Here is a 13,476-nt window from a genome sequence, read left to right on the forward strand (position 1 = left end):
GGATAAATGGATAAACAAAATGTGGTATATCTATACAATGCAATATTATTCTGCCTTTTTTAGGAAGGAAATTCTAATGCATGCTATGACACAAATGAACTTGAGAACATTTATGCTAAGTAAAATATGGCAGTCACAAAAAAAACAAACACTATATGATTCCACTTATATTGTACCTAGAGTAGTCAAATTCATAGACAGAAACTAGAAGGGTGGTTGCCAGGGGCCAGGGGAAGAGGGGAATGGAGGTTTACTGTAAATGGTTACAGTTTCAGTTTTCTAAGATGATAAAAGTTCTAGAGATAGATGGTAGCGATGGCTGCAAAAAATGTGAGTATATTTAATGCTACTAAACTGTATACTTAAAAAGTTAAAATGGTAAATTTTATGTGTATTTTATCATAATTTTGAAAAAAAGAAAAAAAAGGGGGGGAGATAAACTTTTAAAAAATTTAGCACTCATTTTTTTCCTAATTAAAATGGAAGATCAATTTTCAATCTACTTGTTCCCAAACAACACTCTAGGGAAAAAACCTACCGTCTCTGCTCCAAGAGTCTGCAAGCCAGTATAAGTTCTATCCAGCTATTGAAAGACAAAAGGAAGCATTAAGTTTCACTGTACTTACTTATAAATCTTAGGATACAATCTTATCTAAAGCCCCTTTCACCACATGTCTTCATACCACAGGATCTACTTTTCATAATGTTAACAGTTCATCATCTCAACAAAAACAGTTCATTTTCTGGGGGAAAAGTTAAGTAAAATTAATAAAAACCACCTCAGGCAAACAGGCAGTAATTATACATTGAATATAGATTATATACTTCTAACCACCTAAGGACAATCTAAAAATGGAGGAAATTTTATAGAAAAAGATGTTTACTGCAGCATTATCTCTAAGGACAAACTGAAAACAACATAAACAGCCAACAAAAGAGAATGCTTAAGTAAACTAAGAACCATCGATTTGTGAAGTATTATGCAGTCACTTAGATGATAGTTACACAGACTATGAAAAAGTATTTTAAAAGACAGGCTATAAAAACACACAAGCAGTGTGATGACACAATTATAAACTTAGGGCATAATTACTAAGCACTTTTGAAAAAATAAATGAAAATTTAGGCAATATAGGCAATGCTAATCCACTCCCAATACATTAGCATCATGGATGATATATTTTAAAGAAGAAAACAGCATATGAACTGAGGGAATGTTAATAATATAAATAAAAAAGTTTACAATTACATACAAATAGGCTAAGTTCTTATTCTTGTATTTTAATTTATCATTTTAAATAAAGAAATTGTGGCAGCTTATTAATATAAACATTGCACAGTAAGATCTACAGGGAAAATGATTAAGTTAGGTAGAAAGGAAAGGAAAGATGGAGGGGAAAATGTGAAGCCAGTGTTAGATTAGTAAATAGCAAACTCTAAAGATTTAAAAGAGGTAGAATTCAAGTCTGGCTGAGTTCCCTAGCAGTCAACAGAGAAAACAACTCAATAATGAGATCTAGGGTTTATAACAGAAAACGCAATGCAGGGGGAATTCATGGTGGTTATATGAAAGAGATCTGAAGTTATCAAACTTAAACCTTAACCAACCTGGTAAAAAGATATGGGTAACTTTAGGCTACATCCATTTTCATATTCTCCAGAGCAGAGAAATAATAGTCTCTCTGTAATCTGCACTGGTCTATGTTTCATTCTTGAGACCACATTTTAAGAGACATTGATAAAACAGAACTGTTACTAAAATGGCAAGAGGAAGAGGAAAGCATAGCATACAAGAAATGTTACAAAAATAGGTTTTGCCTAGATAAGAAAAGATTTAAAGAGAAACATGAAGTCTATCGTTAAACATTTTTAGGGTCTTAACAAAACAAAACCAAGTCCTGTTCTGTGCTATTCCAGAAATCAAACAAAACCAAGTGAGATCAAGGTTTAAAAAAAAAAAAAGCAGTTTTAGGTAAATTTATGAAAGAATCTTCCAAAAGTTTATTCACTAAATAGATAAACGGATTGTTTTGGGAATTACTGTGCTCCATGGTAATGGCTAAGGTTAGATTACACCTGTAAAGGACGCAGAATACAGGAATTTCATACATTTTGGGAACTTTAAATTTTATGTAACTCTAAGGAAGTATTTAGTATTTAAGGTAATTATTATAGTATCAAACATAGATCGTTATGTACCACAGAATTCAGAGAAATCAGTATGGGCTTAAATAGCCAGGAAATGTTCTAGAAACTTGAAGAATGGAAAGAATTCAAACAAGCATTTGAGAAGGGGAAGAGCATGAAAGAAAACGCAAGAGAAGAAGGCCCAAGGCATTTCCTGGACATGAACAGACTGACCTGGCTGGATAGGATGTTCGTGCAGGAGATTAGTGTGAGATAATTTAGGGGAAGTATGTTGAGTCGAAATGTGAAGAGCCTGAATAGTAGGAAGGGGAGTTTGAACTTGAACTACAGGAATTCAATCAAGTTTTCTCAGAGAGGACTAGCACAGTGATTCTCCTAGTGTAGGAAGACTATCTGATGGTGATGTGCAGAATGGACTGAGGGGAGAGGAGATAGATTAAAAAAGCTAATCAAAGGACAGAGTAGAATAATAGCCTAGCAAGAGTGGAAAGGGTGAAGGGTAGAATATAAGAAAGATTATGAAGAAAGAATAACGGTTTGCATAAATGAATATTTAGAAGAAAGAGGAAAGAATCGAAGATGGCTCTGCGAGTTAACACAGAAATAACAGAGAAAATGATACTCCATACAAATAAAGATTACATAGTCACAATATAGGTGTTTAAGGTCTCAAGGCCAATCAATACATAAAAAAATAGAAAAACCAAGTTCTCCAAAAAACTTAACGAGAAATGCTTTAAATACTGTCTTTTTAAAACACTGTGTCTCATGATCACTATGCTCCTACAACTGAAACTGGTATATTATTGTACGCCAACTATAATTGAAAAAAAAAAAAAGCCCTCATTGTATTGTACAATGTAAATACGAACAACTAATTGTCTATTATATTTCAATAAAGCCGGAAAAAAGATACTGCGTCTCAATCTTCCACCAGGAACTAAATGATACTGGACAATACAATATGTATGAAAATCATGTAAACAATTCCCTTTATTTTAGGGATTAGGGCTGGGCCCAGTGCAATATAAGATGGTATGTGTGTTACTTAAAATAAGATAAAAGGAAAGCAAAACAATTTAGGACTTCCTCTAAGTGGGACCATATCCTGTCCCTCTGACCAAAGTGGCTGTATGTTCTTTATTTGGTTTGAGTTCTTCTCTGAGGTTATAAGGCAACCTAGTTTTACAGTAATCTCTAGAAAAAACTTTAAACATGAAGTTAAAAGTGCTGTCTATCACCAATGGAGGGCAAATTTCAGCATGCCTTCAGATTGAAAAGGTACATTTGCAGAACAAAGGGAAAAAAACAGAATTCTGCAGATGTACTCTGATTCACTTAGTTCCATTTTGGGAGTCATTAATGTGAAGAGTGTGACAAACCACAAAGTAAGGGTGCTTTGGGAGAAGTTCAATATTGGGGTTATATCGTATGTATAGAAAATGTACATAAGAAAGGGCCTGGGGAACATTAGAAAATGGACTTCCAACTATAAAAGTTAAATATGATTATATAAATTTGGAAAAAATATTTTTAAAAACACACATAGGAAAAAAAAAGGGCAGGGAAAATATCCCACAATATCATTACTTCAGTTACATACTCTAACATTTTGGTATTTCTTGTTTTTTTCCCCCTATTTAAAATCACGGTTGACCTCATACTATACATATAGTTTTATACTCTTTTCACTTACTATATAAAGGCAGTTTCCCCCCATGTACAGAAAATACTTTGTAAAATATAATTTATAATGGCTACAAAACAAATCATGTGGATATATCAGCAAAGGATTTCTTACAATACAAATCAATAATTTTACAATCTTGTATAGTATTTTATATTTTCTAAAACATATTCACTTCTATCATTATCCTTAGGACATAAACATATTCTTTACTCTTATGACAGACAAGTCTTATTACAGTAATTCCTCTCTTAAAATTATTGACAGGTTATACAACTTTAAGTGAAACTTAGTAAAACGAAATCAATTCGACTGTAATAGGCTAATTGATAGAAACAAGAGTTAAGTTCCTATGGTATCTCATTGACATAACGAAATAATAATGAACAAAACAATGTTATTTAAGGACCTGCAGAATTTGCCTCATTTTAAAGAAAAGTAAGTAGATGTTTTTAAAAAAAGATTAACCCCAGGGAACATAATAACAGTAAGCTCTAGTCAGAAATTCAAGTCCTCTGATTATATGACCAGTTCATCTTTTTAAAGAATATACATTCAACTGTAAAGCGACACCTTCTCTAACCTTCAGAAGACAAGAAGAGTGCTACAGCGGTAAGCAGAACACACTCAAAAAGGTTTATCCCAATCCCTATCCTTGGCCACTCCTCTCAGAAGGCCTATGTACCGGGTGAAAAGAGATAACTTCATTTCCAGGGAGCAATGTTTTGTTACAATACCTTCAGGTTATGTATGATATCTATCCTCTTGTTCTGGCTGTCCTTAAAGTGAACTTGAACTCTGACGGGAAACTCACCCCAGCCTCTTCTGGTCAGGTGAAAAGGGGGTTCTCTAGGGAACAGCATTTATTAACATATTAATCCACATGTAATCATTCTAAGAAGGAAAAATTTTCTCATAATGGATAAGTGAGAAATTCACATCCTTTTGACAATCATTTTACATTTCCTCATTTGAAGCTAAATCAATATGAATTACACTAAAATGCTAAATTATAAAAGAAAAATTCAACTCAAACCTTCAATTACTGAATACTTAGAACAAAGACACTTATACCATATAATCCAATGTCATTATTTTCACAGACAGAGAACTAAGGTGATGTGATGGATGTTACAACATTAGAGTCAGAGTCCTTACATGCTATTAGGAAGACACAGACTGGGAGGTATTATGTTCCCTACCCTAGACATACATATTTATTCCTCCACTCTGGCAAAAACAAAATAAATCATGACTACTCAATCTGAAAGTGACAATTTATTTTATTTTTTTATTTTTAAAAATAAATTTATTGGAGTGACATTAATAACATTATATAAGTTTCGAGTGCACAATTCTATAATACATCACCTGTATATATAGCATGGTGTGTTCACCACCCAAAAGTCTAGTCTCCTCCTGTCTCCATATATTTGACCCTTTACCTTCTTCATCTTCCTCCCACCCCCTTCCCCTCTGGAAATCACCCTTCTGTTGTCTGTGTCTATGAGTTTGTTTGTTTTGTTTATTTGTTTATTGCTGTTTTATATCCCATGTATGAGTGAAATCATTTGGTTCTTGGAAAGTGACAATTTATCTGAAACTGTCTGTTAAGAGGATTTATAAGATCATATGTTTACAATATGATCTTCCCCAAATAGTGACTATGATTTTAGTGAATGGAAAGGAACATGTGTGAATGCCAACTGGACTACAGACTTTTCAGTCAAAGCATAATTTGTGAAGGACAGAAAAAAAAAAATTGATGAAAAAAGAGACTGGCAAACTTAATAATTAGTGTTGGGTACATTAGGATTCTATATAGTCTACTTTTGTATATGTTTGGAGTTTTCCATAACAAAAAACTTAAAAATTTAATTGAGAGACTTTCAAGTACTCGAAAATAATATGGTTTAAGTTAATGGGGGAAAGAAAGAATGATTTTAAATGAAAATGTTCATTATGAATCACTGGCTTAGAGTTACTGTAATGAGAGAAGAGGCCAAGATTGTAGAGAGAAGGGAACTTTCAGTGAGATGTGCTTGTGGAAAACTAAGGAGGGACATGAATTCAGTAAGAGCAGAGTCTAAAAATACAACCTGAGAGGAGTCTAACAACAGACCTGAATTATCAAGCACAGAGCCACAGGTTACCGGAAGAGCCCAAGACAAAAAAAAAAAATTCCCTATGTCTGAGAGTACCCTGGAAAAGAGAGAAAGCTACAGCTATATTATAAAACAAAGAGTAAAGAAAACAAAGAAAACTAGAGTGCCTAGATGGAAGAAACCAGTTGAACACCAGTTGAATTAGTCAGAAATGTAGCCATGATGTGGCATAAACCAAAAGATAGGCTTGAGGTCAAATGAGAAGACTGATGTATGATAGTAGTTCTAAAAGGGATCCAAAGCCAGAGATACAGTGGGGCCCACAGGCATGGTGTACTTAAAAAAAAATAATCAAAAGAAATGCAATTGATGTTTGTTTATTTAGATTTCAATAAAGCTAAATAGCCTAAATTCATTTTGCAATATGCAGCAATTACACTGTTAGCATGCTGAATTTCTCTTACAATGGATATAGTAAATTAGCTGTATTCCCCAAATTATGCACATAGGCTAAACTCTAGAGAATGGACAGGAAGGACTCCTACCAGGGAAGACAAATGGCATAAAGGAAGCTATTTCGATTATGTGAAACCACATAAATTTCACAAAGCAGAGTTCATTTATTATGTGAAACCACATAAATTTCACAAAGCAGAGTTCATTTACTATAAACAAAAGATACTCCAAATGGATAAGATGAAAGAGAAATTTGAGAAGGAGTTATTCTATGATCTTCTTCTCGGATTTCCTCAGATTCCGTGGTAACATATCCTGTTGTGTGATTTGCCACACCTTTACCTCCAGATAAACAGAGATTTCTTAGTAAATACAATTTCACATATTACTGCATGATACTTTTATACAACTTAAAGAAATCAGCATTTCACAAATTCCAATTCTTGGAGTGAGAAATGAGAAATAAAACAGGCATTAGCTTGCATCAATAAGTATTAAAGGTTTAATGTAATACAGTTTTAACCTCATTTTTGGTATATTCGGTATTATCATCAATAATAAATATGGCTGATACATCTTAACCAATTCACATGATTTATAATAAATAAAATATTTTACTAAGACTGTGCTTATTTTTTACCATACACAGAAATTTCTTGCTGATCTGGACAGTGAAACATATTCTTTTTATTATTTATATTTTTATAGACAGAACTTTTTAAACTCATCTGTTTTTCACTGAACTTACTAAAATATCTGTATTAAAACACTGGGCTAATTTGGAGTCAGGATATCTAAACTCAGAAAATACTGTCACTCTATAAGCTATCTCAAACTACAAAACATTGTTAATATGCTAAGCATTCAAATAAATAATCATTTACTGTAATTTAACCTCTGGAAGAGAGTAGGGCAAAGAAGGATTCACTGAGGAAGTAACCTCTGAGTTATGTCCTGAAGGATAAAGGGCAGACCTTTAGAAAGATAGCTACACTGCATGTTTGTGTATATATACGCACATGTGCGTGCATTCATTAGTATGTGAAGAAAACGGACAACAAGAAGATGAAGTGAGAGATCAGGGTTTTTTGTTTGTTTGTTTGTTTGTTTGTTTGTTTTTAACGCTTACAGCACCTGGTATTCCGAGGGGGTGTCCCATCCAAGTACTAACCAGGCCCGACCCTGCTTAGCTTCCGAGATCAGACGAGATCGGGCACATTCAGGGCGGCATGGCCGTTCAGGGTTTTTTATGAATTGTCTATATGCATATCAAAGTCCTTAAGAATAATGGCAAGAGAACTGGTAGAGAGAAAATTGGTATACTAGATACTAAAACTATTTTTGAAAGAGGGGAGTGACTGGAAAATTAGTAGATGCCTGCAACGAGGAAGAGCAGCAGGTCATAGGATGCTTCAAAAAAGTGGAGGTTTTTTTAAGGAGGAGGGAAAAAGTGATATGAAAGCCACAAATGTGAACAAGAAGACACACACCCCACTCCTAGACCCAGTGGTACATGGGGTATCAGAGAAACAAACAGCTGCCACTTCTAAGTTGTTCTCAGGAGAAGTAGTGTTCTTAGGAGATAGCCACGTTTTGTTTAAGACTCAGGAGTAGAGGGCATGTTCTGAAGAGAGCTGAGGATGTAGGAGATTTCACTGATAATAAACCACAACTATTCCTACGATATATTCATACAATGAATGTATATGTGCTATGTAATATCATATAAAGATATAAAGACTACACCTAAATGAAACAAAGTTCAGAACAGTGTATATAATATTATCCTATCTTTGTGAAATAATAGCAACAAATAGCAACTATACTAGATTAATATATATAAGAAAAATATCATTGGGGTTACTTCTGAGAGGGTAAGATCATGAAGAACTTTCAACATTAAATATTTCTATAATGTTAAAATCCTATGTTTAATTCTTATTTCCAGAGAACAGAACCAGCGAAAATAAGTTGTACGGTAACAATCTGACAAGAGGACAATGCCTGTTCAGTGAGAGAGTTATCTGCAAGTGGGAACCACAGCTAAAACTACATTGTGACTAAAAGCTAAAGCTGAGTAAATTATTAACAATACAAGAATTTCAAGGGAGTGTTTTCAAGTTAAATCGCCTTTTCCACTTCAATAAATCTGTACTTCTTAGGTTAAATCACTCAAGTGTGCTTACCTAACTTCCACAAGGTCATTTGGTTTATAGCTGGGATGAAGAAAGAACCAAACTTTCTTGACAAAATGATTAATGCTGGGTTCTCTACGAGATCCTCGAACATACACCATCCACTTATGGGTTGATTGGTCATTTTCTTCTCTTTTATCGGGAGGTATATACCTAGAGGAGAAGGAAGGAACTGGAATTATTTTTTCCTTCAAAAACCTAACAAAACAATTAACTATTACTTATAACGAGATTAAAAATCACTTATAAAAGAAAACTGGAAAATTTATAAATATGTGGAGATTAAACAACATGCTACTGAACCACTAACGAGTCAAAGAAGAAATCAAAAGAAATAAAAAAATCTTGACACAATTGAAAATAGAACTACAACACACCAAAACTTAAGGCATACGGCAAAAGCAGTTCTAAGGAAGTCTATAGCAATAAATGCCTACATTAAGAAAAAAGAAAGATCTCAAATAAATAACCTAACTTTACACTCCAAAGATCCAGAGAAACAATCTAGACCAAAGTTAGTAGGAAGGAAGAAATAACAAAGAACTGAGTGAAAATGGAGACTAAAGTGACAATAAAAAAGATCAAAGAAACTAAGAGTTCATTTTTTGAAAAGATAAACAAAATAGAAAAACCTTTAGCTATAATTACCAAGGAAAAAGAGACGACTCAAATAAATAAAATTATAAATGAAAGAGGAGATGCTACAGCTGATACCACACAAATAAAACGGATAAGAGACTAAGAACAATTAAATGTCAACAAATTGGGCAACCTAGAAGAAATGAATAAATTCCTAGAAACAAACCAAGACTGAATCATGAAGAAATAGAAAATTGGAACGGTAAGAAACAGAAAATTGGAACGGTAAGAAACAGAAAATTGGAACGGTAAGAAGATTGAACTGGTAATCAAAACTACCCAATAAAAAAAATTCCAGGACCAAATGGCTTAAAGAATTTTACTAAACATTTAAGGAATAACTGATAATACTTCTCAAACTCTTCCAAAAATAGATGAGGAGGGAACACTTACAAACACATTTTATGAAGCCAGTCTTACCCTGATATCAAAGCTAAACGAGGACACTACACGAAAAGAAAATTACAGGACAATATCCCTGGTAAACACTGATGCAAAATCCTCAACCAAATATTAACAAACAAAATGCAACACTATATTAAAAGGATCATACATTCTGATCAAGTAGGATTTATTCCGTGCAGGCAAGGATAGCTTGAAATCTGCAAATCAATCAGTGTTATATGCTACATTAATTAAATAAAGAATAAAAACCTTATGATCATCTCAATAGACGCAGAAAAAGCATTTAACAAAATTCAACATCCATTCATGATAAAAATTCCCAGTAAACAGGTGGACAGCATAACTCAACACAATAAAGTCCATATACAACAAGCCCACAGCTAATATACTCAACGGTGAAAAACTAAAAGCTTTCCTCTAAGATCAAGAACAAGACAAGGATGCCCACTCTCATCACTTTTGTTCAACATAGTACTAGAAGTCCTAGACAGAGCAACTAGGCAAGAAAAAGAAATAAAAGACATCCAAATCAGAAAGGAAGAAATAAAACTGTCTCCATTTGCATATAACATGATATTATATATAGAAAACACTAAAGACTACCCCAAAACTATCAAAACAAGTGAATTCAGTAAAGTTAACATAAAAAAATTAACATAAAAAATCACTTGTGATTCTATACACTAACAATAATCTATCAGAATGAGAAATTGAGACAATTCCATTTACAACAGCATCAAAAACAATAAAATATTTAGCAATAAATTTTGACCAAGGTGGTGAGAGACCTGTACAGTGAAAACTATAAGATATTGATAAAAGAAATTGAACATACAAATAAATGAAAAGATATTTCATGCTCATGGATTGGAAAAATATTGTTAAAATGTCCACACTACCCAAAGTGATCTACAGATTCAATGCAATCTTTATCAAAATTCCAATAATGTTTTTCACAGAAATAGTCAAAACAATCCTAAAATCTGTATGGAACCACAAAAGACCTCCATTAGCCAAAGCAATCTTGAGAAAGAAGAAAGCTGGAGGCATTCCACTGACTGATTTCAAACTATGGTACAAAGCTATAGTAATCAAAACAGTATAATACTGGCATAAAAACAGATACTGATCAATGGAACAGAACAGAGCCCAGAAATAAAGCCATGCATATATGGTCAATTAATTTATGACAAAAGAGCTAAGATATACAATGGGGAAAGGACAGTCTCAATAAACGGTCTTGGAAAAAAAGGCAGCCATATGCGAAAGAATGAAAATCTATTTTCAACACACACCAAAATCAACTCAAATTGGATTAATGACTTAAAGACCTGAAGCTATAAAACTCCTAAAATAAAACACTAAATGTAAACTCCTAGGAAATGACTTTTTGGATTTAACACTAAAAGCAAAAATAAACAAGTGGGTCTACATCAGACTAAAAAAGTTTCTGCATGGGAAAGAAAATCATCAAAAGAATGAAAAGGCCACCTATGGAATGGGAAAAAATACCTGCAAATCATATATCTAGTAAGGGGTTAATATTCAAAATAAGTAAAGAACTCACACAATTCAACAGCAAGAAAAAAAATCCAATTTAAAAATGGGTAGAACTGAATTAACATTTTTTTCAAAGAAGACATACAAATGGTCAACAGGCTCATGAAAAGATGTTCAACGCCACTAATCATCATGGAAAAGCAAATTGAAAGCACGATGCATTATCACCTCACACCTTTTAGAATGGCTATCATCAAAAATACAAGAAATAACAAGAATTAGGAAGAACATGGAGAAAAGAGAACTGTTGTGCATTGTTGGTGGGAATGTAAATTATTGCAGCCACTATGGAAAATAGTATGGAGGTTCCTCAAAAACTTAAAAATAGAGAACTACCTCATTTTTGTGTATATATGCAAAGACAATGAAAACAGGAAACTGAAGAGATATCTGTACTTCCATGTTTAATGCAGCATTATTTATAATAGCCAAGATGCGGAAACCTAAATGTGTATCAACAGATGAATGGATAAAGAAGATGTGATGAATATATACTTTTATATATATTCAGCCACAAGAAAGAAGGAAATCCTGTATTTGTGACAATATGGATAGACCTTGAGGGCATTATGCTAAGTGAAATAAGCCAAAGTGAGAAAGACAAATACTACATGGTATCAATTATATGTAGAATCTTAAAAAAAGTCAAATAGAAACAGTAGAAAAATGGTTGCCAGGGGTTGAGGATTGAAGGAAATAGAGAGAGGTTGGTAAAAGGGTTCTTTCAGCTATAAAATAAATGAGGTCTATGGATTTAATGCATAACATGATGAATATAGTTGATAACATCATTATCGTACAACTGAAACTTGCTGAGAAAAGAAAGTTTCTCACTCAAAATAATGATAAATATGTGAGGTGATGATGGGTATCTGAATTAATTTGATGAGAAAAGTCCTTTCAAAATGTATACATATATCAAATCATCACAATGTACACTTTAAGTATCTTACACTTTTGTCAAATATACCTCAATAAAGCTGAAAAATTTTTAATTACAAAATTAAAATTTCAGCAAAACTTAACAGCTATATCACCTATCACCAAAGTGAGTTATTGTAGTTAATCCTTTTCTTTTAAACATGTATTTGGTCTAGGGAGCACTGCCTTAAAGTTTGTTTTGTTTTCTGATTATCACCATGCAATTAAAAAAAAAAGTTGGGTTAGGGAACCATTAGCCTTTGGGCTGATTTCATGAGGTTTCAGAGTGCTAGAACTTTGGACTCTCTGGTTCCTATTCATTGCTGCAAGGTTACAAATGGGTTGGTCTTCTGAAAGCCAAAACAAGCCATTCTCTTAAGTCCTGACCATGGTAAAAAACTAGCATCTTTAGCCCTTCTTTTTGTAGTTCTGTCTTTATTTCATGAGGCCCTCTTATTACATTCTATTGAAAAATATAGTCATGGCCTTCTATACAGTCATCTATGCCGATAGTTATCCTTAGTAAGGCAGTGGGCCTAGTTGCCTAACCTAGTTGTTCTTGAGCAGTGTTCTTGACAAGTCTTGACTCTTTGCTCTTCCAATATAAAAATCAGCCTGTGGATTTCATGAACCTGTTGGGATTTTAATCAGAATACCAACGTATCAGATTGAAGAGAAGTGACATCTTTATAATAATAAGCCTTCCTATCCATGAACATGGTACACTGCTCTACCTAGTTCTTTCATGTCTTTTATAAAGTTTTCACAATTCTTCATGAAAGACCATGACTTTTGTTTATTATCTTTTATTGCTGTAGTAAATATATCTTTTTAAAATGTTTACTAAGTTTGTGCCTGTCATACAGAAACAAATGACTTCTGTATTCAATAACCTTGCCAAGCTCTCTTATTAACTATTAAACTTTACTGAAAGATTTTTTAGATTTTTCTACGTAGACAATCATATCATGTTAATAATGACATTTTGTTTTCTAACCCACATATTTCTAATATTTTTAATCTGACTATATTACTATCTCCAAGTACAATGCTGAATAGGAGTACTGATACCAGGCATCGCTTGTCTTGTTCCTAATGCTAAAGGGAAGACTTTTAAGTTTACCATTGAGTATAATATTTGCTGTAGGTTTTTTGAAGATATTCATTATCTGAGTAACTAAAGTCCAAGTCAGCCATAAGGATTTATTACAAATGGATGTTGAGTTTTGTTAAATGTTATTTCTGCATCTTTTGAAGTGATCATAATGTTTTTATCTTCTTTAATCTGTTTATGTAGTTATTATATTTACTGATTTCTAATGTTAAATCCAACTTGCAATTCTTGCTCATAATTACCAAT

The 13,476-nt window shown here is 33.0% G+C and overlaps 1 protein-coding gene and 1 pseudogene across 6 annotated transcripts in view; both read right to left on the bottom strand.

Moving 5' to 3' along the window:
* The window catches only part of YEATS2 (YEATS domain containing 2), an 84,859-nt gene that overhangs the window by 44,388 nt on the left and 26,995 nt on the right, over nucleotides 1–13,476 (bottom strand). For all 6 annotated transcript variants that reach the window (XM_011382601.2, XM_011382609.2, XM_011382618.2 and 3 more), the window contains 3 exons: nucleotides 8,583–8,744; nucleotides 4,573–4,684; nucleotides 539–583 (listed from right to left, as the gene is read on the bottom strand). In XM_011382601.2, the coding sequence (XP_011380903.1) occupies nucleotides 539–583; nucleotides 4,573–4,684; nucleotides 8,583–8,744 (319 nt within the window). The remainder of the gene's footprint in view (nucleotides 1–538; nucleotides 584–4,572; nucleotides 4,685–8,582; nucleotides 8,745–13,476) is intronic.
* On the bottom strand, nucleotides 7,520–7,637 carry LOC111734343 (annotated as a pseudogene).

Source organism: Pteropus vampyrus, unplaced genomic scaffold (genome assembly GCF_000151845.1).
Source record: "Pteropus vampyrus isolate Shadow unplaced genomic scaffold, Pvam_2.0 Scaffold14, whole genome shotgun sequence".
Taxonomy (NCBI): Eukaryota; Metazoa; Chordata; class Mammalia; order Chiroptera; family Pteropodidae; genus Pteropus; species Pteropus vampyrus.